We start from the raw sequence: 23,769 nt of genomic DNA on the forward strand, positions 1-23,769 counted from the left end.
CCCTAAAATGGCAAGTATTGGGGCTTTGAGGAGCATTCAGTACTGTTTGTTTAATATGTTGGATTATTTTTAGCATAGGTTGTGTACATTGAAGTAATGTATTCCATATGAGAACTGTATTAATCAAAGTGTGAATAAAGCATTGAAAAGGCATTATATGTCCTTGTCTCTTGTTACCACTACTGGTGGTAACTGACAACTGGATAAGCATACCATTTTAGTTCGGTCAGGCATTTCAACCACAAAAAATTCTTAAAATATATAAAAAACAGTAATTGGTAATCAGTAACCTGTTTGGCTAACACTCACTGTGCCATCATATTTTCTCTCTGCTCCTCTCTGTGTCACCATCTGGCAGACCACAGGCTCTCTATCATGGATATAATGTATTGCTTACATTGCCAGTTACTATACGCCTTTGGAATGGGTGCTGTTTGTTAAGGTCTAAAATTTGGCCATGGCCAAGGCTATTTCATTCTTTTAAGAACTGGAAGATGTTCAGCCGATAGAACTGAAGCTATGTTTCCCATCACAAAGCCGCAGCGACGACAAAAGGGGCAACTGCCCAACAACTCAAATGGTTAGTAAAAACAGATCTATCCAGAAGCAAGGGTCAACATGGTTTTCAAACTGTGTTCCACTTCCAGGAACCCTGGAGTTCCCAGAAAACTAAACAAGGACTTCTCAAGATAACACTGGTCAAGACAGGGAAGTGAAAAGGCAGCTTACCATCCTCAGCTTACAATTTCCCTGTGATACACAGTGTTGGGTATGTCCCAGGGTACAAACAGGTGGAACAATAATGGGGCCCAAGACGTCAGTTCAATGCCCCATGTGAAGGCAGTGTGCACACCTTAGAAGAGGGATGGGTAACCTGTTTCAGTTTGAGGGCTACATTTCCTGCAGTGCAGCCTTCTGGGTGGGGGGCACATACCAGTGGCAGGTGTGGCCAGAGGCAAAAGTAGCCAAAGCAATGTGTGGACGTTTTACAGTAAGCCAGTTTCTACACTCCCCTTTCTCCTTCCATCTAGACAAGTAAGAGGCATTAGCTGAGTTCAAGGACATAGTCCAGCCAGCAGAAAAAACACCTGAGGAGAATGCAAAGCAGGACTGGTGAAAGGTGTGGCTAGGGAGAGGACCAGATATTCAAGCCCCGAGGGCTGCATTTGGCCCTGGGCCTGAAGTTGCCCACTCTTGCCTTAGAACAAGCCCCCCAAATTTTTGCAGTGCAAAGAGCTTGCAGTATTTGTTTAGGAGTTTCCTCAGTGGAAAATAGAATAGTCTGTGTATTCTCTCAAGCTTCAACGCCAGGGGCCTCTCAGAAGATATGTAAGTATGTATTTTTTCATCCTGAGGGAGAAAATCAGTTTTTGTACTGTTCCCACAGGGACGACATTTGGACATCAGAAATTATTTCTGACATGCATGCTGAAGCTTTTCCGGGGAAACAAGTTGTCACAGTTCCTGGAGGCTCCCACCGGGTTAGTAGTAGTCCCACTGTGTGTCTGGGGTGCCCCAGTGCCTTTTTTGGGGTGCGGTAGAGTCATTGTTGCCCTCATGACCTGTTTGTGGAGATGTGTGTGCTTTGTGGTTGGTTGTGGGGAGAGACGTTGCCATGGTACCTAAGGTTGCCATGGCACCCTACTAGGCTGTGGCAAGGCACCCAACTGGTGAGAGCAGTTGGCATGGCAACCTGGGGGGGATTGGCATCAGGCTTCCTCCTCCCCATGCTGCACCGGGAGGTGGGGCAGAAATGGCCCCCCAAAGGCTCCTTTATGGGGCGGGTACCGTAGGCAGCCCCAGCTTTGATGGTGGCCACGTCAGTGGAGAAGATGGTGGTGCTCATGCCCCCTGCCAGGGTATGGCAGAGCAGACGTTACTAAGTCGACATGGGGAAGAGAGAGGGATGCTCCACGTTTGCCGCGAGGAGCCCTCCCTCCTAGGAAGTTGGTTGCCATGGCGCCGCCTTAGGCGAGGATGCGGTTGCCATGGCAGCCAAGCGGGAGAAGGCGGAGACAGCGGGGTACCGAGGCGCCACCCTCGCGACCTCCGTCCGCCAGGGGCCGCTGCGGAAATACAGAGAACAGCAGCCGCCAAAAACTAAACCAGGGCGGTCGACACTCTGTCCTCTGACGCTTGTCGCTCGGTGGTTCCCGGGTAAGTCTTTGATTTACCGCGGCTACGCTCCTTCCGCTCGCGGTGCGGTAGGCTATGGGGACTCGTTGGTAGTGCATGACGTCACTCACCCCCACTCCTCCTCTTTCTTCGGCGGAAACATGGCGGCGGCCTCCGCGGAGTGAGTTGTGGAGGCGGGCTGCTGTTCTTCCCCCGTCAGGGGAGGCCTGGGTGGCAAGCGGCGAGGCGGGACCTCTCCCTGCTCGACCCTTCCGTCGCACCCGCGGAAGCCCGAGTTTGGGGGCGGGAAGGGTTGGCTTGGAGGAGAGAGTTCGCGCTGCTCCCCTCGCCGTGGCCTCGGGTCCGCACCTGCCCAAAATAGCAAGGAAGTTGAAACGTTCAGTGACTACCCGGGGAAGCAGCATCTAGAAATCCCTTTGAAAGACCATCTTTGAGCAATTTAGCCAGTATCGTGTCGAGGGTGCCCCCCTTTTAAAACAATTCATAAATCTGATGGTTGAAAGTTCCCAGAAGTCACACAGCTACCCGTGGAGGAAGAGGAGGAGGAGGATGCCCACTGTCTCTGTGCAGGCTTGGCTGTCCTCAGCCATTGGTTCACCAAGGTTGCAGACAGATCTTTCCAAACCTATCTTCAGATGTGAGTGTTTGAGTCTGGGACTCTGAATTCAAAGTATGTGCACTGCCACGGTGCTATGGCTATTTTCATAAATGCTACACACACACACACATTTAGTTCTACCAAGGCACACTTTTCTGTCAGATCTTTGGGGAACACCAGATAAGAGTATTTGGACTTGGACCCAGGTGACCAGGATTTAAATCCCCATTGAACTCTGAATCTGGCTGGGTGACCTTGGGCCACTCACTGGACTCAGCCTAATCCTTTCCCTAGTGGTCAATGCAAAGATAAAGTTGTAAAAGAGGGAGCCCTGAACTCTGGAAAGCACTGGAAACCCATGCTTCTGCAGTTTTGCTGTCAATTCTAACCTCAGCATCTCAGCATGGTACCATGAAGATATTTTTTGTTAAAGCTTGTTTCTAGTATAATATGTTAGAATGATTGTAATTTGGTTCTGTGCTGCTGTTGTTTCTAGAGTACGTTTTGTTGTATAATAGGCATTCATTTTCATGATGCATACATGTCACGCCAGAGAATCTTCATGTTTCATTTCAGCTCATATTTCCTGAGACACTATTAATAGATATAGCTCCCTAGCTGTTCTGTTGGGCCAGATCATCTGTTACTTTACTGCAAGAGTGCATAGAAATATTGAAGTGGGAAGGAGTTTTCTTACTCGCCAATTCCTTCTTGCAAAATTTTAAATGTTTTCAACAAATGTATTGTTACAATTATGTCTTTCCCACAAAGAATAAGGCAATGCTCAGTTCTCATATGTGTTCTGTTAAAGCCCAGGTATCCTCTTCAGGCTTTGTATATTGAATACATGTAAACAGCTGCTGGTCAGTGGGTAGGCAGACATTCCTTTGGCACTCAATACAAAGAACTGGACAGAACACTGATGGGGAACTTTGAGATGTGGCTACAAATCCCATTATCCCAGACCATTGGCTGTGCTTGCTGGAACTGATGAGATTTGGAGTCCAGCCACATCTCAAGAGCCATAGGTTTTCCATCTATGGGACAGAGTGTTGTGCCACTTTTAAGCTAACAGAGGTATTGTTGCATAGGCTTTCATGGGCCAGAGTCCTACCTCACCCCATTTGACATACTAGATTTACCTATAGTATTTGTTGTTGTTATATGAACCATGATATATTTATTCTTAAAGAGATGTGTGTGAATCTAACACTGACTTCTATTTCCTTTGATCTCTCTACAATTTGATTCTCACAGCAACCACACCCTTCTTTTCTTGGACAGCATGATATGCCTTTTGACTCTGTCAGATTCTAGCCACCCTGGGACTTTTTCCACTTGAAGATATTATGGATCCTGAGGCCCCAACTATCAGGCCTCGTCGGATCCAGAACCAGAACGTCATCTACCGTCTAGAACGTCGAAGGATCACCTCTGGCAAGACTGGCACCCACTGGCACCAGGTGCGCATCTTCCACCAAAATGTCTTCCCCAATTTTACCGTGGTCAATGTTGAAAAACCACCCTGCTTCTTACGGAAGTTCTCCCCTGATGGCAGGTACTTCATTGCCTTCTCCTCAGATCAGACTTCACTGGAGATCTATGAATATCAAGGGTGTCAGGCAGCAGAGGACCTCCTCCAGGGCTACGATGGGGAGATCTTGGCTAACGGCAATGACCAGCGGTCCATCAACATCCGTGGGCGACTCTTTGAACGTTTCTTTGTCCTCCTTCACATTACCAACGTGGCCTCTAATGGCGAGCACTTGAACCGTGAATGTAGCTTGTTCACAGATGATTGTCGCTATGTCATTGTTGGCTCTGCTGCCTATTTGCCTGAGGAGCCCCACCCTCCCTTTTTTGAGGTTTACCGCAACAGTGAATCAGTGACACCTAACCCCAGGTCACCTTTGGAAGATTACTCTTTGCACATCATAGACCTTCACACAGGCAGGCTTTGTGATACCAGGACGTTCAAATGTGATAAAGTCATATTGTCCCACAACCAAGGGCTCTACTTATATAAAAATATCCTGGCCATTCTGTCTGTACAGCAGCAAACCATCCATGTATTTCAGGTAACACCTGAGGGCACCTTTATTGATGTACGAACCATAGGCCGCTTTTGCTATGAAGACGACCTCCTCACACTCTCTGCTGTCTATCCAGAGGTTCAGCGGGATTCTCAGACAGGCATGGCAAACCCATACAAAGAACCGTTCATAAATTCTCTGAAGCACAGGCTGCTGGTCTACTTGTGGCGAAGGGCAGAACAGGATGGGAGTGCTATAGCTAAAAGGAGGTTCTTCCAGTATTTTGACCAGCTGAGGCAGCTTCGCATGTGGAAGATGCAGCTCTTGGATGAGAACCATCTCTTCATCAAATACACAAGTGAAGACGTGGTCACGTTACGGGTGACAGACCCTTCACAGGTATGGAGCTCACCTTTGTGGGAGCTATTCTGGCAGGATATTGAAACTCTGCTATTGTTCTTAGAAATCCTGTCGACCAGGCTTTCTGTCAGCATGCTGTTTTGAGTTTTTGTGTGTGAGTAACAAGGAGAGAGACGTGGGTGGCGCTGTGGGTTAAACCACAGAGCCTAGGAATTGCCGATTAGAAGGTCGGCGGTTCGATTCCCCACGACAGGGTGCGCTCCCGTTGCTTGGTCCCTGCTCCTGCCAACCTAGCAGTTCGAAAGCACGTCAAAGTGCAAGTAGATAAATAGGTACCGCTCTGGCGGGAAGGTAAACGGCATTTCCATGCTCTGCTCTGGTTCACCAGAAGAGGCTTAATTATGCTGGCCACATGACCCGGAAGCCAATAAAGCGAGATGAGCGCCGCAACCCCAGAGTCGGCCATGAATGGACCTAATGGTCAGGGGTCCCTTTACCTTTCCCTAACAAGGAGAGAGCTCCTGGATCAGGTTGAGGGTCATTCTATTCCACCATCCTCTTTCCAATAGTAGCTGGCAAGATGCTTCTGGGAAGCATCCAGGGACAAAGGCAATAGCCCTCCCATGTTGCTTATCCTTCCAGCTGCTGTATTTTATATAGTCAAGTTTCTAGTCAGGTTCCTAATCCTTAGAACCAGTCCAGAATATTTGAAATAAAAATGACATTTCTCCTTCCTTCAGTTACAAGAATTTATATTAAAGTTGTCATTTAACCTGCACTCAATATAATTCATATTCCTGGAGCCCTGTTCCTATTGCATCTCTTCACTTTGCTTCAATGGCAGTGTTGTGTGTGTGTGTGTATTTATATTTACCATTGTGTCCCTGAACGCTATTGAACAAAGGTTCTAGAAACATATAAACTTGAATCCTATATGGACCAAGTGATACTGTTTGGCTGCTGGAACTAAAGGAAATAGTGTCCTCAAATGTAAATTTCACTAGTCTCTGAAAAGGGGAAAAACCTGCAATCGTATATATTATTTAGTGAAAACATTTGTACCTTGCTTTTTAGACAAAAAGGCTACCTATAAAAATGTGGCTTCTCATTGCAACCACTCAGCTGGGGAGCCTATGTTGTAGCATTCTGATGGTGACTCTTTCACGATTGTCTCTTATGAAATCTGCAGCAGCTTCCTTTCCAAAATGGAGCAAGAGCCCTGTACTATTAAACACAGTTGGAAACAGCTGAAGAAAGGAGGCATGCATGTTCATGCTGCTGGGTTGGGCTGTTTTTAGTTTCCTTTCCTTTCCTGTTTGTGATGTTGATTCGTGTAGAAAGGTTAAAATTTTGATTCCCCCCCCCTTGCTCCTTTATTATTATTACTTTAAATCACCCCAGCCAATTGTGAGTCATGCCTCTCCTTCCATTAGGCAAGATTGATGGCCTGTTACTTTGATTCATCTGGAGCTCTTTTTTCCCTTCCCAGGCAAGCCAAGAATGGGTTGAAACAGTGCTTCACAGAAACATACAAAGCTACTTAGGCCAAGTCTGACCATTGGCCCATCTAACTCAACACTGAGTTAGATCTACACTGACTGGCAGAGGCTGGTTTCTAGCAGGAGTCTCTACCAGTTCTACCTGGTGAGGCTGGGGAATGAACCTTGGACCTTCTTTATGCAAAACACATACTCTGCCACTGAATTACAGTCCTTTCTGGCTACTCCAGTCTTTGCTGCCTGTTGGAATAGTTGCACGAGGGTCCTTTTTCCATTTCCAAGCACAAATCAAAGTTCTGGAGCTTGTGTTTCAAGCCCTACATGACCTGAGACCCAGGTGTCTGGGGATGGGGTCTGTTCCCCCACATCAACCTGCTCAGCACTGATACTGTCTTCAGAACCCTTTCTTCATACCCTCACCTATGCACAATGAGCGATGAGGGATACAACATGAAACAGAACTGCAGTAGGTTGCAAAGTGGAAAGATGTCAGTGGAGCTAAGAAACTTTTATTAGCTGCAAGTCAAATGGCAGCATAAACGTTCTAATATAGGGCATGATCTGAGGGTACATGGGGCTGCCACCTTGCAGAAGCTATGCAGGTCTGGGTTTGTGCAGTGGTGGGTGCATAACCACCTGGGAGCCACATGTATGCTGCTTTGGGTCCCACGATGGATGGAAGGTGGGGTATAAATGTAAGAAAATAAACGCAGAACAGAATTGCACCATGTGGTTGTTTGCCACTGAGACTTAAGACTTTAAAAATAAATAAATCTTGGGGTCCCCACCATCCCTGGCCATTGGTTAAGCTGGCTGAGCATGATTTGATTTGGAAGCTAGCAACATCTGGGGACCTAAGGTTGAGGAACACTGTCTTCTTGTCAACCTAACATCTGGTAGGCTGGGCCATGGCTGGGCTTTCTCAGGGCCTTGTGGCACCCCACTTGTGCAATTCATTTTCCAGGGAGGTTGGCTTAGCACCAGCACTGTTCTCTCTTTAATCTCTGGTTTAAACTCCTGCTAAAATTGTTTTAAAGTGCTACCTTTAACAGTTGCTTCATTGATTACCATGGTTCTATCATTTTACGATCTGTTATAAGGGCTTAGGAGCTTAGGTTCATTAGTCATTAGTTTGGTTGTCACTCACTCAGTTGTGCAATGGGTCCCAGCAGATAGACCATTTTCTTTTACTTTTTTACTGAAGTGTTTTTAAGAGACAGGGAGAGGAGAAGGGCAGCGAGTGAGAGAGGAGGAAGAAAAGTGGACACAGGGAAACATGGACATTGAAAGTAGGCCTGTGGTTAGACTTTAAAATGGGTCAGGGGATTGAAAAGGTTGATCTTTGTGCTGGTTGATCAATTTGGGTTGTTATCTTGCAGTCAATCACCTTGCTCTTCAGTCGTTAAATTTGACCGTTGAGTCCATTGATTAACCTTTTCAGATAAATGACTGGTGTAAGAGTTTCCATGAATGACAACCATACAGTCTGATTTTGTCCACCTTTACCTGGAAGTAAGTGCTATGTGGCTTGCTCCCTGGTAAAGTGTGCATAGGCCTGCAAGATGAATGCAAGTTAGTAGTGTGGCAATGAGTCACAAAAGGCCCTCAGTTCTTGGTATACAACTTTTTCTCTTAGAGAGAGGGCTGGTATGGTGCACTGGTCATGGTTAGGCTGAGACATGGGTTCAAATGCCTCTTTAGCCACAATGCTTCGCGTGGAGTTGTCACTTTCTTTTTTCAACCTACAACTCTACTGAGATCAATTAATATCTCTGCTGCTGTGTATAGTACTGGTTGCCAGGACTGGCTTTGTGTAAGGATTCATAGGAATATTGCAAGAATGAGACAAAGTCTAGTATGCAAGCTGTGGGGTGTGGTGGAAAGGACTTAAAAGGGTCTGGATATATGTAATGTGGATACCAGATTAAAATTGCTAATGGAAGCGCATGCTGATTAAAGTTAACATATATGTTGGAAAGGCTATTGGAGAATGTGAGCTCTGTTATACACAGGACAAGAAGCAACTTATGGGTAGGCTCAATGTTGGGATGTAGGGGCCTTTAGAATCAATGGAATAAGCTGTCTGAAAAAGTTGTGGTTTTCCAGGAAAGAAGGGAGAGGTATTTATTGGGGCTTCTTCTGCACTCTCCAGAATCCTGCCTTTTTGAGGTCAATAAGCTGCATCTGGGTTGGACCTAGCACTTCCCTGCAAGATTAGAGTTTTCCCAAGGGGAAATCAATAGGGTTCTTGGGCACTTCCAGATTCATTTTGTTGAGTAATCAATGTGAAGTGTTGGTCTTAGTTGTTGTGTGGGATCCATTAGTGGTCTTTCACATTTATTATGATAAAGAGTGCTAAATGAAATTTGGTCGAACAAAAGTTGCAAGCACCTATTGTAAGGGTGGGGAACCTTTGAGCCTTCAGGTGTTGTTGAAGTACAACTCCCATCCTCCATATCAGGCATGGCCAAAGACTTATCAGTGTTTCAGTTCAGCAATATCTAGAGGGTCAAAAGTTCCCCATACCTGATCTGTTGTATTATATCTGAGATGTCACTGGTTCCACTAAAGGTTGAATATGCTGGTCTAGGAAAGCTAGATGGTGCTTTCAGGATTTCACTCTCCACCTCCCTGCAACCCCCCCCCCCCCTCTTTGACAGGGATTGGAGTAGCAGAGAAACAGCAAGAGAGAATGTGGAGGGTAGGGCTTAGATTGCCAGTAGCAGGCAATTGACCCTGGCATGGTGGCTATAACAGCAAGCTGCATTCCTTCCCCCTCCATGACTTTTCATGGACTTGAAACTTTTCCTTTATAAAAAGAAAAGGGGATGCAAGGATTCTGGAGATGCCAAACTCAGTGCAGACTTGAGTAATCGGTCTGTAGACATGCAGAAATAAACATAGACCTGATCTTTTGTCCATAGCATGTTACCTAGGGAAAGATTTCTTCACAAGTACCTAGGTGACTGATTGCAAAACCAAAATGCAGCTTTTGGACATTCTTGGATAAGAACGCAAGTAATTCAAAAGAAATAGTTAATGGCGCTCAGTCTTTCATTTCCCCAGCAGCGGGGGACCCTGAAGGGTACACCATTTACAGGCAACAGTGGAGCACAATGCGCTTTAAAAGGTTCCTCTCGGCATGTTGGAAATATTAAGACAGGAAAAGAAAATAAGTGTCCCCCCCAGCCCCTCCCCAAATAAAGCCTACCAACTCTCACCTTTCTGCATATACAGGGGAAAATAATTCATTGCCAGCCACCACCTGGCTTAAAAATCACTTCGCAGCAGGAGCTAAAATTAAATCTGCCACTCTGAAAAAACATTTCATGTTTGGCAGAGAAAGGAAACAGCAACATTGATGTGTCCAGTTTGAAATAAACAAAACAAGAGTTGGAGGAATTTCACATTGCTTTGTTAATAATTTGACGGTAGTTAATAGCATAGTTAATCTGTCGCCCATTGTGATGGCTGGAAGTTACAATGAACTTGGCAGGTGAAATGCAGAATCCTCCCATCCAGCCACAAAACAGCATCGTATCTTGGTTGGTTTAATGGCTTGGTGGTGCAAGTTGCTCACTTAACATGGCCTTTGTGTCTTCCACCTGGGCTCAGCTGGCTGACGTCAATTCTGCTTCCTCCTGCTCAGCCTTCGTTTTTTGTTGTGTACAACATGGTGACCACCGAGGTGATTGCTGTATTTGAGAACACATCGGACGAGCTGCTGGAACTCTTTGAGAACTTCTGTGACCTTTTCCGGAATGCCACACTGCACAGCGAGGCGGTCCAGTTCCCCTGCTCGGCCTCAAGCAACAATTTCGCCAGGCAGATCCAACGCCGGTGAGCCCTTTGGACCGTGCATGGTTGCCCAGTCAGTTTGCAAATCCAGTGAAGCTGGAGAGGCTAAGAACTGGCTTCATATCGAGCTCTCTGGCTCAACTAAATTTATTGCTATAGTGCCATTGGTGTACATGGGTATAATAGGAATGATGATGATGACAGCAAGCATTTATGTACTACTGGGATAACCAGCATGGTGCCCCCCAGATGTTGCTGGACTCCAGCTCCCATTACCCCAACTAATGTGGCCAGTGGTCAGGGATAATGGGAGTTGTAGTATGTCAACACATTAGATACCCTCAATGTAGTGCTTTAACATGTTCCAAGTGCTTTACATACATTATCAGTCATCCTTAAACAGCCTTATAGGGTAAGCCAGTAGTTTGTCCTCATATTGAGGAAAGTGAGGCTGGGGGTGCTGGGTTACCCAGCTTGTAAGTTCATGGCAGAGGCAAGGGTTTGTTCATTGTTGCTTTTTACTAGACTGAGGTCCCTCAACCAGAACCATAGTGTGTACAACGGGAGTGGAGCCATGGGCAAATGGTGGCCTAGGGTGGAGCTGATTACCTCCTGTACCCCAAGAGGCAAATATTGGGATAACATGCATATGCAACTGAAAATTACTTACTAATTACTTATTAACTGTAGCACAAAAACACCTGACTGGATAACTGTAACATACACTACTTGGGGCTGTTCTTGAAGACTGTCTGGAAACTGCAGCTCATCCAGAATGTTGCTGGCTGAGTGACACAACCCATTGGGACCACATGGCACTAGTTCCAAAGAGCCTGAACAGGTTGCCTGTGTGTTTCTGAGCTCAGTTCACAGTGTTAACATTGACACAGGACCCCCTGAATGACTTGGGCCACAATACTGTTTTCTGTACCAACCTGTCCAGGCTTAAAGGTCAGCGTGGCAGGCCCTCTTGTGGTTGCACTGCCAGGTGAAGTGGAAGGTGTGGTGATGTGGGAAATGGTCTTCTCTGTGGTGCATCCCTGCCTCTGGAATGCCCTCCCCACGAAGATGCATCTGGTGCCAACTCTACTTGGCTTTAGTGCCAGTTTAAGATTAATATTTTTATTCACGCTTTTGGATGAGTTGTGGCCTGTTGCCGATTATATGTTTCACCTGCTGCCTTTTACATTGTATATGAATTACTTTTAAAAGGTTCGTTTTATGCTTAGAATTGCTTTATGATAATTGCTTAACATGACTGGTGTTGACCTGTTTTGTTATTTTATAGCAACTCTGTAGATTTGAGGGGGGAGGGTGGATTAGAATAAAATCAGACAGCAGAACTACACAAATATGAGATCAAAGGGAACCAATTAAGACTCCTGTTTTACAAGTGAGGAACACTGAGGCTGAGACAGAAGCAATTAGCAAACGGCCAGCCATGCCATACACAAACACACACACTATTGTTCAACTATTGGGAAACTCCTGCTGTCCTGCAGATCGCCCAGAGGACTAGCAGATCTACTTTCTGCCAGCCTCTGCTCTAACCACTGCATTATTATGGCCCTTTGTCTGGCTTGAGGAAGAATGGAGTATACCAAAGGGATCCTGGAAGAGAGATGTTCTAGCTGGGTGGGTGGCATGAGAGCCAGCAAAGTCCATGCATACGGCACAACAAGGCAAATAATGATTATTTGTGAATTGTACACTTGAGTCCAGTGACGAGAGCATAAACACTCTCTTCTATCTCCAAGGCAAGAAAACTACTTTAGACTGTGTACTGGAAAGCATTTTCTAGGCAGCTCAACAAGAACAAGGTCTTCTTTGCCTCCACCTGCCTGTCCCTCACCTTTACATAATCTAAACAACATCTTAGGATGGATTTCCCCATCATCCTTCAACCTTGGAGGAGCCATCTGTAGCTCTTAGAGAAAACCTGTATTAATTTGATGAGTTCCTAATCCATCTCTTTCCTCCCACATTTCTAGTTTCTGCCATATTATGTAGCTTAGGGGCTCTTGAACCTGGGAAGGAGCCAATCTGTATCCGTTAAATTCAAGGCTATCTCCAGAAAGCAAACTATGAGTGCTGTTTAAGGGGAATAAGGTAGCCCGTTCGTTATAAAGGCTTTTAATTATTGCAAGGCTGAAATCTTTGACTGTTAGATTAATCAACTAAAGCTTCAGTTGATTAATTGGTGGGTGTCAGTGTTGATCAGTAAAGCTGTGGGTTGATGACAGGTCTTTGATCTCATTCTCATCAGAGTGGAGCATACTAGCAAGGTTCAGCTCTTCTTCTGGAGGCAGGATCAAACTTTTAGGGGGGTGCAATAATGATAGCCAGTCAGAAGGGGAGTGAACCTTCCTCAAGTATCCAAACTTGACTCTGCCTTCAGCAAGTCTGCAGAGTAATCCTCTGACTCTTGTATGCTACCATCATAGGTGCAGGACCTCATTTTTGCTAGCTCTTAGGATTTCTTTAAAAATTGCTTTGGTTTGCATGTGTTACTTTAATGGAATCTGCTAAAGAATATATTAAAGGTTGCTTCTCCTTTCAACAATGTGCAGTGGCTGTGCTGCTTTTTTATGTGCTTTTATCTTGTTGTGAAGAAGCAATCTAAAAAAGGCACCTAAATTGAATGCATATGCATTTAAGTGATTGGCTCATGCGGTAGCATCAGGAACCTCCTTCTACATTGATTTTATCTGTTGGGGTCCCTCCAAGGAGACATCTGCTTTGACATGGAACCTCAGGTCTGTAGCAGAGGATTTTGGACAGTGCTCTAGGACTCCCACTCATTTTGTTTGGCGTCCTGCCTGAACATGTTGAGTCTTACTGTTGCCCTGTGTAAAGTGAGTCTGCACCTTAGAACTTGGCCAGAGTAGTACAGCTGTGGCTAGCTGTTGCAGGGGAACGATCCGTAAGGATAGGCTCACTGTCTTTCAGGGAAGCTTCTCCTCCATCGCTCATCTTCTCACTGAGGACCCCATAATGTGCTTCCAGTGAACGAGCACACTTTGAACGCAGTTGCACCAAACAATTGCTGCTTAAAATGCAGATGGTTTGTCAGCAAAAAAATACTGTGTAACTCTGGAGTGGGGAATCCTTGGCTCGCCAGATGTTGTTGGATTACATCTTCCATCATCCCTGACCATTGGCTTTGCAGACTGGGGCTGCTGGGACTTGGGAGTCTAACAGCATCTAGAGAGTCACAGGGTCCCCAACTCCTGCTATACAGTCTTACCTTTGTTCTCGAACGGCTTACCTTTGTTCTCGAACAAATTGGCTCCCGAATGCCACAAACCTGGAAGTAAGTGTTCCAGTTTGCAAGCATTTTTTGGAAGCCGAACGTCTGGCGCATCTTCCACTTGAGTGCAAGACACTTCTGCAGCCAATTGGAAGCCGCGTCTTGGTTTTTGAACTGTTTTGGGAGTTGAAGGGACTCCCAGAATGGATTCAGTTCGACAACCAAGGTACCACTGTAACTGGCATATGAAACTGCTAGCTTTTCACACACACACGCCAAAAAAGAAATCCTTGAAATTGCAGTAGAAGTGCTGGGAATTGTGGCTCAGCAAGGGGTCTTCTATAAACTCTAAGCCAGTGGTCAGCAACCTAAGAGCCATAGGCCAGAAGTGGCCCACGGAGGTCGTTTGACCGGCCCCGAGCCGCCTCCAAACCGAGTTGCCTGCTCATGTGCTGCGCTAAAGCAGCACGGCGCAGGAACTCACTTCTGTGGTACCCAAAATTGCATCTGCACAGACGCAGATGCCAAAAATTGCATCTGTGCACATGCAGACACTGAAAATCATGCGCATGCGATCTGGTCCACAGAGGGATCTCCGTGGGACTGATCCGGCCCAGGCAAGATAAACCTTGCTGGCCCCTGCTCTAAGCACTCTGAAGAAACTGCAGTCCCCAGGATTCTTTGGGGGAAGCCAGGGCTGTCAAAGGGGCATCATATTTCTTTAAATGTATGGTTTGGATGCGACAGTGCTCTGTACAGCAACTGGCAGCAGCTTTCTATTGCCTTGGGCAGAGGTTCTTCTCATTGCTGCTTCCTCAGATATTTTTAGCTTGATGTAGCAGGGATGTGCTCCATTGAAACATGGATCCCTCCCTTCCTTTTGTATCTTTCTATCTCTGCTTCTTCCAAGGCTAAGACTTAGCGTTGTGGGTGGTGGTGATTTTTGTTTCGTGCCTTTCATCTCTATACCGCCAACCTGCCTGTTGCCTTCAGATTCAAGGACACCATTGTGAATGCAAAGTACGGTGGGCACACGGAAGCCGTGCGGCGGCTGCTGGGGCAGCTTCCCATCAGCGCTCAGTCCTACAGTGGCAGCCCCTACCTCGACCTCTCCCTCTTCAGTTACGACGACAAGTGGGTGTCTGTCATGGAGCGCCCCAAGACGTGTGGGGACCACCCTATCAGGTATGTGGCGTGCCCCCATGACGGTCCATGTTTAGGTCTAGTACACAAGACCTTTGTGTATCTAGCGCGTTGTGAAGGGGAAGGCTGGCTGCTGGCTTACATGAGCCTTAGTCTGATCTAGCTTTCACTTTTCTTACATTCGGATGTTGCTTGTTGTGATGCTGCTAGGTGTCTTCTAAGAACCATTGTTACTCACCCATGCCAGCAGTGATTCCCTCCTCTTACCCAGACTCTCTTGGGTGGGTAGGATAATGTTTTTTTGGGCTTTGGGAATGTGGCCCTGGGAAAATTGCCCAGGGCCACATTCCCAAAGTGAGCAGGGTCAAACCCACACACAAACACTCCCTTAACACACACAGAATTATGCGCCAACATACCCACAAAGCTATTTCCCATGGAAACAGAGGCATCCTTAGAAAAGCCACTCGTTTCACCTCCCATTTTTCTTCATAGATTTTATTTTTTATAACGCTTGAAAAGAAAGAGAGTTTTCCAGCACCCTCTGTGCAAAAGGAAAATCAGCAACCACCACTCAGTCATCTCAACAGAAGCATGTAAATAAAGTCAGCGCGCATCTGAACTGCAAGCTCTGCCTTGCAGCTCCATAAATTTTCAGATTTAAAAAATGCAATTGCATCCCCAAAACTTCATGCATGCAGTTGCAAAATGCATAGGCTGCTTTTTGCATATTTGTTGGGAACACAAGTCTACCGAGACATTTCCCACTCAAATGCCTTGCAGAGGACATCAAGGCCCTTTCTGCTCCCCTGGACAACTGGGCCCCCCAGAGGGCAATATGAGATTTTGGCCAGATGTGACCTGCATACAGGAGTTCCCATGTCCCCAACCACACTCTGTGATCTGGAGAGGTGGATAGTGGTTTGAAAGCCATCCAATGAATTCTTTGGGAATTTTTATCAAATTGATTTCCTTCCTGCCCACGATATGGTAGTGCCTCCTTTGCTCTCTCTGCAGTTTTGGGGGAGTGTTTGAACCATCTAACCCTGTTCAGTGTGCCTCCCAGTCATAAGAGCACTTAATGTATATGAGTCATCCCATCTTACTTTTCAGCTTGTTTTTCTGCTGCTGTCCTTGATGCTATAGGAAGGCTCCACCGGGCTGTAGGTGGCAACATATTTTTTCTCCCGACAAAATGCAGATATTCTCACTAATGAGCTTCTGTAAACAAAGCAGTTAGCCATTTTCACATAGTTTGTCAGCTGGTGTTGTATAGGGCTAGAGGCAATATGTAACATTTTGGAGCTCTTGAGTGGTTCTTGTGTCTTCGGGAGTTGCTGACCACACAGAAGAACCTTCAGTTGGAGGGGCAGATAGGAGACAGAAAAATGCACCCTCAGTCTTTGAGAGACTTGCCTAACCAAGCTAGTTTGGTGCCTGAGACAGAATTTACAGATGGGGTACTCTCAGTAGTAATGATCAATTGCTACATAATTGGTTGGTATTGCTGCCCTTTCACGGTACCCCAAAATCAGCTGACTTGGCTGATGCCTCTAAATTAGGATTTGCTTGTGGATTTCCCTTAAATTAACAGCTGTGAACACATGACAGATCCAGCTAGCCCAGAATAGTCTACACAGACTGAGAATGGCTCTCCAGACGTCTCTTGCAGAGGTCTTTCCTACCTTTGTAACCTTGAGATGCTGGCGATCGAACTTGAGAAGCCTGTCTGCTACTCCTGAGCTGTGGAGTTGCTTTATTCTCGCCTAGCCCAGTACTGCCTGTTCTTACTGGCTTCAGCTCTCCCTAGATCCTGGAGGTGCTGCTAAAGAAACATTTCGACTCTAGAGATTCTAGAGATTAATCCTGGGACCTTCTGGTCCTCAGGGAGTTATACCGACAGGAAGAGTGACTGGCCCAAACTGAAGGGGATGTATAATACTTCTCAAGGCATTCCTCTTTGGAGGGACGATCCCAAATGAAACATGTTTGCAAAGAGGATGAATTCCACCCTTTCAGCTTTAACTTGAGCATTAAAGACGTGCATTCTAATGGAGCTTCAAACGGGTGATGAAAATTCCAGACACAGGACATAGGAAGAGCCCAGCTGCATCACACCAAAGATCATCTCACCAGGCATCCTGTTTCCCCCCGGAGGCCAACCAAATGCGTCCTGGGAGCCAGAAAAGTAGGGCCCACAGGCAACAGCAGACTTCAGGGGAGCTACTGTCGTGCTCATGAGTGAGTGAGAAACTGACATAAAAAGAGCCCTGCTGAATTGGGCCAAAGCCCAGTCCCATTCAGCACCCAGTTCTCACAGTGGCCAACCAGAAGCCCATGGACCTGAGCATCATAGCCCTTTCCCCACCTATGATTCGCCGCAGCTCAGGGACATTCTTCCTCCCACAGCCGAGGGAGAACAAAGCCATCGTGGCTAGTGGACATTGATAGTCTTGTCCTCCATGGATTTGTCCAATCTTCTTTTAAGGCCATCCAAGTTGATGGCCATCATTTGTTCTTGTGGCAACAAATTCCTTAGTTTTAACTATGCTGTATGTGAAACACCCCCCACCACCACTTTCTTTCACCTGACCTGCATATGCCAGCATTCACTTTTGTTGGATATCACCAAGATGTAGTTAGGAGAGAGGGAGAAACTTATCCCTGGCCACTTTAAGCTTGCCTGAATCTACTCTTTTTTCTTTTGCACGCTCTTGATGCTGGTGGGCTGTGATGACAACATCACCAGTATGCCAGCGTCAACCTTTTGCCTTCAGCTGTGCCATCTCGGCCCCTTCACGGGGGCCAGTTAATCAAATTAACAGGCTGGCAGCTTTGTACCCTCTCCCATCACACACTCGGCTCCTGCCTGCCTGCCCCCCCCCTTTTTCCTCCACAAAAAGAATTGCTGCTGTTCTTGCTCTTCTGCATTGTGGGATTGCTCCATGGGTTTCTCCCCCTGCCCTCCCACGACCACACAGTGTTTCTCTTATACCAGGCTGCAGCTGGCAGAACAACCAATTTTTGCTTCTTCTAACACCTGTGCCAGGTGGTGGGATGACTGGAGAGATTCTGGCGCCTCCCAGACTGCCCCACTTGAAGTGTTTTTCAGGAGTTCCCTAGCTCAAGGATGAAGCTTTGGGGGGGGGGGCACAGAGGGAATAGGGGCCCAAGCAATGGTGTGGCTTCCCCGTCTTCAGCCACTGTCACCGTTAGAAAGCTTGGGAGACGTAAAGGAAAGTTTAATAGGCAACCTACTTGGGAGAATTTCTTTTAAGAAGCAAAACAACTTTCCATTTTCTTAACAATTGGCTTGGGGGTGGGGTGGGGGAGATGCTCAATATTACTGTTCTTATTGACACGCATCTTGCATTTCAGCATCTAATTTAACCACCGCATGTGAGTCTGTGGAAATGGCCTCTGATTGCAGAGCACTCTTCAAAAATAGATTTAAAAATACGGAGCCCATCTTGGAGATTACAGGGCGTTCTTCTTGAGTATGGTAAATTGCCCTGAATTGGAATGAGAGGAGCAGGCAGCAGACCCATGCTTTACATGGGAGGGGGGTGGAAACAACACTAGCTCCACTTCCTTTTCTCTTCTCCCTCCCCCCCTTCTCTCCCCGCCACCCCCAGTTCAGAAGGCTGCTCCTGTGGAGGAGGAAACCCTTTAGAAAGGCAGCTATCAAGATTGTTGCTCTTCCACCCAGTCTGTTTCCTTTAATTGTCAGGCTAGCTGGGGCTTTCAAGAGGAGACACAGAGAGAACGAACAATGGCAATGCAGAGAGAATGTGAGGAATTCAGCTGGCTGCCTTATCCAAACCTGGAGGGGTGTCTACCTATTGAAAGAGCATCCTTGGTCCCATTCAGTAGCTGAAGTGGTTGGCCCAGGAGCCAACATCCTGCTGGGGGAAGCACATGGTGCCCGCTTCTATAGGAGGGAGACATGTTGAGCTGAAAGCAGGGGAGAAGCAACTCGTTGCAGTTGCAGCTGCAACTCCCCCAGGACATGGTTGGCCTCTGCCTTTTGCTTATATTGTACAGCTGCAATTTTCAAACTTTCTACCTTTGGGGAGCACTTTCTGCACTGATTTCATCTGCCAAGGAATAAACTGCAGCGTCTGCCACAGAAACCCAGCTCTTCCTTTCTTTGGTTTCTTTTTCTATGAATTGCTTCCTGTAAAGTGCCTCAAAGCAATTTCACAGTAAAAAACAGCAACAATTAAAACAATTCCACCTGTAAAGGGCAACGTGGGACAAATCCAGTGCAGATATAGACTGGGATAAAGACATCCACTTCAAAGATTTGTTGAGAAAGGAAGATCTCCACTACGGGCCAAAAAGGCAACTGAGATGGGTGCCTGCCTGCTATGTAGAAAGAGGCAGTTCCAGAGGTTAGTTGCTGCCATAAAGACCTAATTCCTACAAGGTATGGAATGGACTGCCTTATGAGACTTTCCCATTGTAGTTATCACCACATCTTCTGGCATAATAATAAGTGGGACCTTCCGCAGCATGTTTCAGTGTAGAATGCCATGCCTTTTCCAAATTACTCTGCTGAATTCCTCCACCCACTCGCTCTGGTTTTCTGCCCCATCCTGCCTCTCACCCTCACAACCCCAAATCAGACAGCATTCTGTGTCTACTGAGTTTACTGAGTTTGCTCAGTTCTTATTGAGTCTTCAAGGTTCTGCTTGTACGTTTCCCGTGGGCATCAGGTTGGCAAGATGGGCCTCTTAATGCTCCTCTCATTTCAAACATGTTTGAATGCCTGGCAACCAAACAGCAAAGACTGTTAGGCTCTGCAGACCAAGGAACAAAAGGATACAGAACTGCTAGCTGTCGGGAGGGGAGCATCAATCTGCGCTCGCCCTGCTGCAGCCCGTCTTTATGGTCTCATTCATCATAGGTTTCCACCATTTCATGGGCCATTCACTAGCTAACCCATAATGCCATTTAGGCCCCTTACAGTTCATTTTCTGAAAAGCTAGCCTTGACTTCTTCCGAACTGCATTTATGAGAACTTTCTCGCAATTCTGTCGTAATGCCCGCTTTTTCTTTTTATCACTAGTCAAAACAACATGGCATCTTTCTTTGCCTGCTCAGTCACAGTAGATTTCCTCTTACTCAGATTCATGTAGTTAAGACTGGCCTATGAGCATCATTGTCTGTCTGTCTGTCTCCCTTGCAGGTTCTATGCCCGAGATTCCGGGCTTCTAAAGTTTGAAATCCAAGCGGGACTCCTGGGTCGGCCCATCAATCACACCGTCCGACGCCTGGTTGCATTCACCTTCCACCCTTTCGAGCCCTTTGCTATTTCGGTGCAGCGGACTAATGCAGAATACGTTGTAAACTTCCATATGAGACACAGCTGCACGTAGCACACTTTCCCCTTATGGTCGCCATGGGCACTGAGTGTACGCATTTTGTCAGAAGCACACCAAAGCTAAACATTCATGCTCTAGGAAACCAAACGGCTTTAGAGGAGTGATGTGCATCTCATCTAACAGTGTGCGGCTTTGATGCGTTGCCTGAGTACAGATGAAGTCATCGTTTTCCTCATGTTTCTCAGACTTTCAGCCCTTCTGCCATTCTCAATAAGCAAACAGATTATCTTGTAAATTACTTCTGCTCCAATAATGCCTCACATTGTTTTGTTTTTTAAAAAGATTGGCATTGCTACGTGAGCAAAATACAACAGAGGAACCATTTCCTTTTAACACCAAAGATTTTAGTCTTTCCTTCTCTCCCTCTTCCCGCACTGCAGTCTTGTAACAGTGGGATCAGAGTTCATCGCTTCAGAGTAGAGGTGTAAAATTTATGGAAATGTTAAAGCTCTGGAAAAATGTAATGTGTGTGTTGTTTTTCAGGGAGAGGGTGGCGTAATTTTTGAGGACATTTGAAATATATGCAATATTTATTTTCTTATGAAACCCGAATGTATTTTTACTGCTTTAACAACATAAAATGCATAATTCGTAACTTGGCACACAAAGCTATATCATGTGGCGTATTTATGAAATTGATAGGACAGCCCTATGCATATTTACTCAGAAGTATATGTCCCACTCTTTAGTGACGCTAACTCCCAGGTAAACAAAGCGTAGGATTGCAGACTCAAAAGTATAAAAATGCCTTAGTTTTGTGCAAGCAAAGTTGCAGATATACCCAATTCTAGAGAGAGATGCAAACTGCTGTACTTTATGCACATGTATCTTACTTTTTTGCCACCTGAGAAGTAGGGGGGAGGGGGAATAAAAGTTGAAAATAAGAACCACAAATTTTGTAGTAAAGTAAACAAAATAAAGTGTATGGTCCTCTCATGAAGATAGCAGCACCCTCTAGTTGCAGAAATGCTTCTGGATTTGAGTGTTGTCATTTATCACTACAGTATATTTTAGGTTTGGACTACAACTCCCATCAACCCTGACCATTGCCAATGCCAGCTAGGGGTGCTGAGAGTCTGAAGGCCCACAAATTTCCCATCCCTGCTGTAGATTGGCTTACACATAAATATATAAAACCTTGCCTTAAAAAGCATTTCATTTTTTTAAAAAAAAATAAACACATTTCAATGGAGCTGCTTTTCATGGTTCCTCAAAATGTCCTGTTCTTCTGTGTGAAAAAATAGGTTCTCAAGGGAGAAAACATCCCTGTCCCTCTTCTTCCCATCCCACTCCAATATTTCCATTTCCCCCCTTGTTTTTCCTCAGTCTTCACATCTCCAGGGTCTTTCTACTCTAGTCAAGAATTTATTTGTTTTTTAGAAAGAAAAAGAGAGAGAAGTTTGCTTTTTATCTTCTTGCTACCCACATTCTGTTCTCCCTTTGCCATAATGCTGCCTAAATCTGCCCACCCAAAGGGAGTAAACAAGGAGTATTCTCTTTGCAAGCCAGTTTGTGGTATTTCCCCCCACAATTAAATAGTATATAATATTTTTGGAAATAAAACATTAAAGGGGAGGGACATGCCTTGCGGCGCTCAGGTGGGATTTAATTTTGTAAATAACTGGAAAAGCAAAAGGTAGGCCTTCATGTTGTTTCAGCTGCATAGTGGCTGTCCATGTCTATCACAGGCACAAAGGGATTGCCTTGTTAACTTGCGCTGGTCACTGGAGACCACAGTACAGACATGGCCCAGCCTGATCCATTGGTCAAGACAAAGAGCCATCTTCCCTCCAGCCACATTGAATGATCGGCACATTTTTGGACACCCACCCAAAATTCACAGCTCCGTAATTTAGGTCTCGGTCCAGCTGTCTGAGGATCAGCCTTGGTTGCACCTTGCCAGTTCTCATCAGGAAGCAAAGCCTCTAATGGAGTATCTTTGGGGGGCATTCCCAATGGAGGGGAAAGCACTGTGCATCTCACTCTCTCATTGCACTTTCCCACTGCTGTGAGTAGGTGCAACAACTGTGCACATTTGGACCTTGGGAGGTCTGGGTGAATTCCCATGAGATCTAAATGAGCATCACAGAGCAATATCTTAACTCTGACCTAGGAACCTGCCTTGTATCAAGTCAGACCATTGGTCCACCTAGCCGAGTATTGTCTACAGTGACAGGCAGTGGTTCTGCTTGTGTCAGGCAAGGTTCTCTCCCAGGCTGACCTAGAAATGCTTTCAGTTGAACCTGGGACCTTCTGCATGCAAAGCTGATGCTCTGCCACTGAGATACGACTCTTATTTGCAATAGGCAACTTTCTGCTGTCTTGGTCCTGGAAGGTCCTTTTGAGCAGGGTCAATCTCGCACTGTTCACCCCGAAAGCTGTTTAGCTTTATAAGATTCTCTTTGCTTCTGTGGAACAAAGTGTCTTGCAATCGACATCCTTGGGCCTTAGTTTCCGGAGACAAAGAATGGATGTGTCTAGCATCCCTGTTTTCAGAAGCCCACAAGCAGGACCTGAGCACAACAGCATTCGGCAGTATTCAGAGGCATACTGCCTCCAGCGGTGGAGGTAGAACATAACCTTTTTGGCTAGCAACCATTGATAGATTTATCTTACTGAAAAGTGCTGCACATAAGACCTGGCATAGCTCAGTTGGTAGAGCATGAGACTCTTGATCTCAAGGTCGTGGGTTCGAGCCCCACATTGAGCAAAAGGTTCCTGCATTGCAGGGGGCTGGACTAGATGACCCTTGTGGTGCCTTCCAACTCTGTGATCCTGTGTTCACAGCTATGAAGTATTGGGAGTGTGTGCTAAAGGGAGGTGGGCATCACAGTGCAGCAGGGCAGAGCCTATCACTGTATTATCTGCAACAATGTATGTTCTTCCTCCCCTTTGATGTCTTTAGGAAACCCAAACGGATAATATTTACACCTGATATTTTTGTTTCCACCAGGGATAGGGTGTGAATTTGTTACCTGTGCAAAGTTAAAAGCAAAATAAACTGGAATTCTATTTTTTAATATGGCTTTGCCTTCTCTTTGCTTTTACATACATTTTGCAGAGGTTCCAGAACAGACATAGGCAAACTCAGCCATCCAGACGTTTTGGGACTACAACTCCCATGATCCCTAGCTAACAGGACCAGTGGTCAGGGATGATGGGAACTGTAGTCTCAAAACATCTGGAGGGCCGAGTTTGCCTATGCTTATTCCAGAACCTTTTGCAGAGGTTCCAGGAACGTGTTTTTCTATAGCATTCAGACACATGAACTCTAAGGGTAAAGCTAGACATAACAGGGACACACAAGTTTCTTTAGTCCCATCTCTGTCCTGCTTGCATCTAAGCGGGGTCAGCATCCATTTTCATAAGAAAAGCTTAGATTAGGCTGGAGAGAATGACTGACCAAAGATCACTCATCAGTCTTCATAGCATCCACTCATCATGCCTTAAAACCATTTGAACTCTGATTTTGTTGGTCCTAGTCTGAAATTCTTAACCAATACCATGCTGACTCCCAAGTGCTCCAAAAAGCACATTTCTGACATGGGACAGGATTATGTGTGTT

The 23,769-nt window shown here is 46.0% G+C and overlaps 1 protein-coding gene across 8 annotated transcripts; it reads left to right on the forward strand.

Moving 5' to 3' along the window:
* The first annotated feature begins 332 nt into the window (after positions 1-332).
* On the forward strand, positions 333-23,224 carry DET1 (DET1 partner of COP1 E3 ubiquitin ligase). 8 transcript variants are annotated; one of them, XM_083712685.1, is made up of 5 exons: positions 333-580; positions 3,992-5,166; positions 10,276-10,466; positions 14,668-14,859; positions 18,548-19,041. In XM_083712685.1, the coding sequence occupies exons 2-5, from the start codon at positions 4,084-4,086 to the stop codon at positions 18,768-18,770; spliced, it is 1,689 nt and encodes a 562-aa protein (XP_083568811.1). In that variant the 5' UTR covers positions 333-580; positions 3,992-4,083; the 3' UTR covers positions 18,771-19,041. The 8 variants fall into 8 exon arrangements, with proteins under 8 accessions (XP_083568811.1, XP_083568815.1, XP_083568810.1 ...); XM_083712689.1 differs by lacking the exon at positions 18,548-19,041 and adding an exon at positions 20,009-23,224 and having other exon boundaries at positions 343-580; XM_083712684.1 differs by lacking the exon at positions 333-580 and adding an exon at positions 2,025-2,157.
* The last annotated feature ends 545 nt before the right edge of the window (positions 23,225-23,769 follow it).

This window comes from Podarcis gaigeae (genome assembly GCF_964106915.1).
Source record: "Podarcis gaigeae genome assembly, chromosome: 14".
NCBI classification, from domain to species: domain Eukaryota; kingdom Metazoa; phylum Chordata; class Lepidosauria; order Squamata; family Lacertidae; genus Podarcis; species Podarcis gaigeae.